Source organism: Mandrillus leucophaeus, unplaced genomic scaffold, assembly GCF_000951045.1.
Source record: "Mandrillus leucophaeus isolate KB7577 unplaced genomic scaffold, Mleu.le_1.0 Scaffold72, whole genome shotgun sequence".
Lineage (NCBI taxonomy): Eukaryota > Metazoa > Chordata > Mammalia > Primates > Cercopithecidae > Mandrillus > Mandrillus leucophaeus.
The window spans coordinates 3,678,079-3,685,304 of NW_012107808.1; the positions used below are offsets into that span (position 1 = coordinate 3,678,079).

The 7,226-nt window shown below is 50.2% G+C and overlaps 1 protein-coding gene across 1 annotated transcript in view; it reads right to left on the reverse strand.

Moving 5' to 3' along the window:
* The window catches only part of LOC105528551 (chromosome unknown open reading frame, human C2orf48), a gene marked incomplete at its 5' end in the record, with an annotated part of 86,493 nt that overhangs the window by 1,851 nt on the left and 77,416 nt on the right, over nucleotides 1-7,226 (reverse strand). The window contains 1 exon segment of the mRNA XM_011965339.1: nucleotides 5,638-5,914. Coding sequence (XP_011820729.1) covers nucleotides 5,638-5,914 — 277 coding nt within the window.

Here is a 7,226-nt window from a genome sequence, read left to right on the forward strand (position 1 = left end):
TTTGCAAAGCACAGACTTCCCCCGCTTTTCTGAATTAGTTTCCATCGCCCTGGCAATCTATGCAGTGACTGTCTGAGTGGAGAAATGCATATCCCCAAATTAATCCAACCTGTTAGATTCAGTTTGCACTGTGAAACCGGCATGGTGGAAAAAATACCTGCATCTATGTAGAACAGCATTCTTCACTTGCTGTTGAAATTCACCACTGAATTTCCCTGAACTAACCCCATGAAATTCCTTCCTTCCTTCCTTTCTTCCTTCTTTCCTTCCTTCCTTCCCTTTCCTTTTCCTTCCTTCCTTCTTTCCTTCCTTCCCTTTCCTTTTCCTTCCTTCCTTCTTTCCTTCCTTCCTTCTTCTCTTTCTCTCTTTCTCTGTCTCTCTCTCTCTCTCACACACACACACACACACACACACACACTACAACCCCTTCTCTAGGTAAATATGTCTGAGATATGCCACATATAATACTCCTCTCCTGGCGATTTCCAATGCATATTAACATACTAAAGGCCTTGAGAAGTCCTGCAATAAGGAAATCTGCTAACTGTGTTTAACCCAGTGTTTCATCAAATTAATTAACCAAGGAATCTTTTTTAAAGTATTAAGACCTATCAATCTATGGAGACGCCCACAGACCACAAAACCCACTGGGAAGTGCTCATATACATATCATCAAATACTTCACCTTTGCATTTGTAGCTGTTTTCCAGAGGAATTTCCCAGTCATCCCGGATAGAGACAGCAAGGCCTTATCACCCCTGCGTAACAGATGAGGAAACCGCAGCTCCAGGAGAGTCTCTTATCTCAGGTTGCACAGAAAGCAATTTTCAGGGAATGTAACCAAGATTTCAATTATATGCAACATTTGTTGTCCATTGAAAAATTGTTCTCTGGTTCAAACGACTGTTCAGAAAAGTCCTGCCTGTCTGTGTCTCTGTCCTGTTCACTCCTCCTCTGTCCCCAGTGGAACTGTTCTTTCTCGGGCTTGTGAAGTCCCTCTCTGCGGGACAACTATCCGAGCGCACGGACTCCAGCCTGCTGCCCAGCAGTGAGGGCTTCTCTTTCCACCTGACTCCCACCGGAAGTGTGTCTTCCCGCCGAGAGGCTTTGGAAACAGCCTTCCTGGACCCTGTGGCAAGGAGGCCGTGTGGGAACCCAGCCCTGGGCCTCCAGGTTGGCCACACAGAAAAACAAGCTGAGAACATTCTGTGGTGAGTGATAAGAACCTGGGGGGCTGTGTGGCGGCTCACAACTGTAATCCCAGCACTTTGGGAGGCAGAGGTGAGAGGACTGCCTGAGCCCAGGAGTTTCAGACCAGCCTGGGCAACTCTGTCTCTACAAGGTATTTTTTAAAACTAGCCAGACATGGCGGCAGGTGCCTGTAATCCCAGCTACTCAGTAGACTGAGGCAGGAGGATCCCTTGAGCCCAGGAGGTGGAGGTTTCAGTGAGCTGAGATCATGCCACTGCACTCCAGCCTGAGTGACAGAGAAAAACTCTGTCTCAATTTAAAAAAAAAAAAGAACTTGAAGGTCAAGGTACTATGTCCTGGCAGAGCCCATATAGTGAGAGGCAAAGGGCTGTGCTATACCTGTGCAGGAGGCCTGCACTGGCCCGGAATGCTGTCTTCGGCCACACTGGCTAAGGGTGTTCACCGGCTTCCAAGACAGGAGCCGGGATATGCCCAGGGCCTGACTTGCCTGCATTGAAATGTACAGTCTCCTCCCTACAACGACCGAGTCACAGAATTCCTTAAGGGAGACATTGCCCCCTCATCCTAATCCCTTCTTTTACCCCGCTCGAGGTAACAGGAATTGGTGCCAGCAATCCCAGGCCACCCATCCTCGATGACCTTCAGTCCTGCCCCTAGACCTAGGCAGGCAGGGACCCTGCTGTCGAGGCCTCGGATTTTAGAAGGCCCTGCTCTGGGCCTCCTCTCACCACACAGGGCCCAGGGCACCCATGGCATGGGGACTGGTTCCCTGCCCACCTGCTTTCAGGATGTGTGCAAGAGGGGGGCCGGGCACAGAGCTGGATCCACAAGCCCCAGTGTGGGATGGAGCGGGGGTGGTTTCCAAACCCAAAAAACGGTGTGAGTGTTTCAATTCTGTCACTCATGTGATCCCTTGGAGTTTTATTTGTGTGTAAAATTTAAAAGCATTTAGCAGAGTACAAACTGCAAGGTGTAACATCTTTGTTTGAAAAATACAAATTTAGTTCCACCCAGTAAATTTTCACAGTGAGCATGCTTGAGAACCAGCACTTGGATCAAAAAATAAAACATTGCTGGAACCCCTAGAAGCCTCCCTCTCTTGTGACCTTCCAAGGGCAAACACAGCCTTCTCTTTTTCTTTTTTTTTTTTTTTTTTTTTTTTTTTTGAGACAGGGTCTCACTCTGTCCCCCAGGCTGGACTGCAGTGGCACGATCTCAGCTCCCTGCAACCTCCACCTTTCAGGTTCAAGCGATCCTTCCACCTCAGCCTCTCGAGTAAGCTGGGACTACAGGCACCTGCCACCACACCTGGCTAATTTTTTGTTTTTTGTAGAGACGAGGCTCCACTATGTTGCCCAAGCTGATCTCAAACTTCTGGGCTCAAGCAATCCGCCCACCTCAGCCTCCCAAAGTGCTGGGATTACAGATGTGAGCCACAGCGCCCGGCCAACACAGCCTTATGTCTTTTCTTTTCCTTTCTTATCTTTTCCCTTTCCTCCCTCCCTCCCCTCTCCTTCCTCCTCCTTCCGTCCCTCCCTCCCTCCCTCCCTCCTTCTTTCCTTCCTTCCTTCCCTCTCTTTCCTTTCTCTTCTCTTCTCTTCTTTCTTCCTTCCTTCCTTCCTTCCTTCCTTCCTTCCTTCCTTCCTTTCTTCTTTTCTTTCTTTTCTTTCTTTCTTCTCTTTCTTTCTTTTCTGACAGGTTCTCACTCTGTCACCCAGGCTGGAGTGCAGTGGCACAATCTTCTCTCACTGCAACCTCCACCTCCCACGCTCAAGCAATCCTCCTACCTCAGCCTCCCTCCCTGGGACTACAGGTGTGTGCCACTACGCCCAGCTAATTTTTGTATTTTTGTAGACACAGGGTTTCCCCACGTTGCCCAGACTGATCTCAAACTCTTAGACTCAAGTGATCCACCTGCCTCAACCTCCCAAAGTGCTGGGATTACAGTTGTGAGCCACCACACCTGGCCAGCACAGCCTGATTTCTAGTATGACCAACTAATGGTGCCTATTTTTGAACTCAAATCAAGTCATCCACATTCTTGCATGCAGGTGTGGTTCACTTGTTCTCATTGTGGAGTATTCCATTACATGAATATACCACAGTCAACTTACCCATTCTCCTGCTGGTAACATCCAGAGTACTCCCAGTTCTGGCTGTTATGAATAGGCTGCTAGGAACATTCTTGTACATGTCTTTTGGTAACTTATGGATGCATTTTAATTGATTATATGCTGCCTAGAAGTCACATCAGAGAGGATGCTTGTATCCAGCTTAGCTCATACTGCCAGAAACTCCCACTGATGCAGGGCAGGCCAGCCCCAAAATTGGGGCTTAGCCCAGGAGGGTTCGTGGCTTCACCCATGAAAGAATGTAAGGGTGAGCCAATGGAGTTAGCGGTTTTTACTGAAGCAGCCGTGCACAGCAGCAGCAGAAGGGCTGCTCCTTGTGGGGCAGGGCTACCCCATAGGCAGTGTGCCCAGAGCAGCAGCTCAGAGGCAGTGTGCAGTCAGATTTACTGCCGCTTTTAATTACATGCAAATTAAGAGGTGGATTATTCAGAAATTTCTAGGAAAAGGGTGGTAGCTTCTGGGTCATCAGGTCATTGCTGTGGAAAGGGGCATTAATGTCTGGGTGTCGCCATGGCAATGGTAAACTGATGTGGCACACTGGTGGGTATGTCTTACGGAAAGCTGCTTCCAGCCATCTCTGTTCTAGTTAGTCCTCAATTTGGTGTGGCATCTGAGCCCCTCGTCTGGAGTGGAGGCCTGCCTCCTACCTCCCACCAGCAGCATATGAAAGTTGCAGTTGTTTCAAATCCTTCCTGAGCCATTCCTAGGGGTATGGAGTGTTAGCTCCCTTTGGCTTTAATTTAATTTGTATTTCCCCAATGATTAATAAAATATTCTCTTATGTGTATTGGCCATTTGGATATCTTTTTTTCTTTTTCTTTATACAGAGTCTCACTCTGTCCCCCAGGCTGGAATGCAGTGTCATGATCTCAGCTCACTGTAACCTCTGCCTCCGGGGTTCAAGCAATTCTCCCACCTCAGCTTCCCATGTGGCTGGGATTACAAGCACACGCCACCAAGCCCAGAAAATTTTTGTATTTTTAGTAGAGATGGCATTTCGACATGTTGGCCAGGCTGATCTTGGACTCCTGATCTCAGGTGATCCACCAGCCTCGGCCTCCCAAAGTGCTGGGATTACAGGCATGAGCTGCCACACCTGCCTGGATATCTCTTTTGTAAAGTGTCTGTTGAGGTCGTCTGTCCGTCTTCCTCTCGGCTTGCCTGTCTTCTTGCTGACTTGAAGGAGTTCTTCATATTCTGATTTCCCATCTCAGCTCAGATTTCTCTTCCCACTCTGTGCTTTGGCTTCTCACGCTCTTCATGGGGTCCTCTGTTGAACAGATGTTCTTCATTTTAATGCAGTCCAATTTATCATTGTTTATTTTGTAGTTGGTGCTTATTGTGTCCTCTCTAGGAAATATTTGACCACCTCATGAAGACATTTTCCTGTTTCTTTCTAGAAACTGTACTGTTTTGCTTTGCCAATCTGTATCTACAGTCAATCTGGAATTGGCTTTTACGTACGGCATGAAGTAGAGATCAAAATTCACTTTCCATATGAATATCTGCTCAGTCAGCTCATGCTACTATAACAAAACATTGAGTGCCTTAAACAATAGAAATTTATTTCTCACAGGTCTGGGGGCTGGACATCTCACAGCAAGGTGCCGGCAGGTTTGGTGTCTGGTGAGGCCTCTCTTCCCGGCTTGTAGACAGCTGCCCTCTGCATCCTCACATGGGAGAGGCATAAGGGCACTGACCCCAGCATGGGTCTCCACCCTCATGGCCTAACCACCTCCCAAAGGCTCCACCTCCTGACACCATCACATTGGGAGTTAGGAGTTCAACATATGAACCCAGGGGACACAGGCATTCAGTCCACAGTGCTCCACCCCGTGTGCTCCACCCCGTGTGCACACCCCGTGTGCTCACATCACCCCAGTTTCCCACCCTCCCTGGCCTGCAGGCTTTGTGGGTTCCATTTCCCCTACTCCAGCATGAGAGGCAGTGGGTATGGTTGAAAGCGGCAGATCTAAAGGCCGGGCACGGTGGCTCAAGCCTGTAATCCCAGCACTTTGGGAAGCCGAGACCGGCGGATCACGAGGTCACAAGATCAAGACCATCCTGGCTAACACGGTGAAACCCCGTCTCTACTAAAAAATACAAAAAACTAGCCAGGCGAGGTGGCGGGCGCCTGTAGTCCCACCTACTCGGGAGGCTGAGGCAGGAGAATGGCATGAACCTGGGAGGTGGAGCTTGCAGTGAGCTGAGATCCGGCCACTGCACTCCAGCCTGGGCAACAGAGCGAGACTCCATCTCAAAAAAAAAAAAAAAAAGAAAGCGGCAGATCTGCTGTCTATGGGGCCCTGGGGGTCTGAGAATGGTGGGCCCACCTGCTCAGCAGGGCCGTGTGGAGTTCAATGAAAGGATATGCTGAAGCACCCGCTGTGCATGCTTGGTGAGTTCTCACCCAAATAACTTCGTGCTGAAACAGGGTCGCTCCAGGGGTGTCCCTGCCTGGAAGGGACTCTGGGTGTCTTGCTGTGAGCACCACGGTGGCTCTCCCTTCACACTGCGGGCTGGGCTTCTCCAGTCTCTGCAGTGAGAGAACTGGCTGAGATCCTGGAAGACTGATGGGATGGGAAAGAAAGATTTGGGAACTGAACTGAGATCATCCAACCCATGCCCCCAAATTCACCAAACATACACTGGCACTAGGGAGCTGGAATGTGGCCAAGGGCTGGTCCCTGCCCACAGGGAGGTTGGAGCCCATGAGGGAGAAAGATCCACAGAAAGATGATTTCGGCACAGGGAGGAGGGCTGGGGCCAAGGCAAGCCAGGCACCATGGTCACGAGGAGGGGCCCTTGTTCACGCGAGGGAGGACATTGGCTTGGGGAGAGAGTTACAGGAAGTCTGGAGAAGGATTCCAGGCTGCCAGGCAGCAGGAGCAGAGATGGGGACAGCACGGAGCCTGGGGCAGCTTTATCCCACCTGCCCAGCAGAGCCGAGCGGCACAGATTTCAGCTGTGACCCTGGATAAAATGGGTGATGGTAGCCAATAACACCAGCTACCAGGACTCTGCCACCTTCACCATTCTGGGAATAAGCCCTCAGCTACCCTGAGAGCAGTCAAAGCACCAATTCACCAAGCACAGATTATATCCATCTACGGCTATGCAGGGTCTGTTAAGCCCCTTAGGTCTCCATGGTGGGGTGGGGCACCGCTTCCCATTGAGCAGCATCTAATGGATAATGGGCATTCCCCCAGTAGGAAGATCTGGAAGCCAATCCCAACACACACGTGCGCGCGTGCACACCCATGCACACGCACATGCACACACACGCACACACGCACACACACACGCGCACACACACACACACACGCACACATGCACGCATGCACGCACGTCAGCTGCAGTCCCAGGGAGGCAAAGACAGTTATCAAAAGGAGAGTGTTTTCCAGACGAATATTCCAGAAGCGTATTCTCACAAGAAAAGAGGAGACTGGACAGACAAAACAATAGTGTCTACTCCACAGGAAGCAACACGGAGGTGCTGAGGTGTGTGGGGCAGGGGAGCAGCACTCCCCGCTTTGTACTATAGAAACTACTTTCCAGGCTGGACATGGTGGTTCACATGGGTATCCCCAGCACTTTGGGAGGCCAAGGTCGGTGGATAAGTTGAGGTCAGGAGTTCAAGATCAGCCTGGCCAACATGGTAAAACCCCACCTCTACTAAAAATACAAAAATTTGCCGCATGTGATGGTGCATGCCCGTAATCCCAGCTATTCAGGGGACTGAGGCAAAAGAATCACCTGAACCCAGGAGGCAGAGGTTGCAGTGAGCCAAGATCGCACCATTGCACTCCAGCCCCTGAGCGATGGAGTAAGACTCCATCTAAGAAAGAAAGAGAGAAAGAAGGAAGGAAGGAAGGAAGGAAG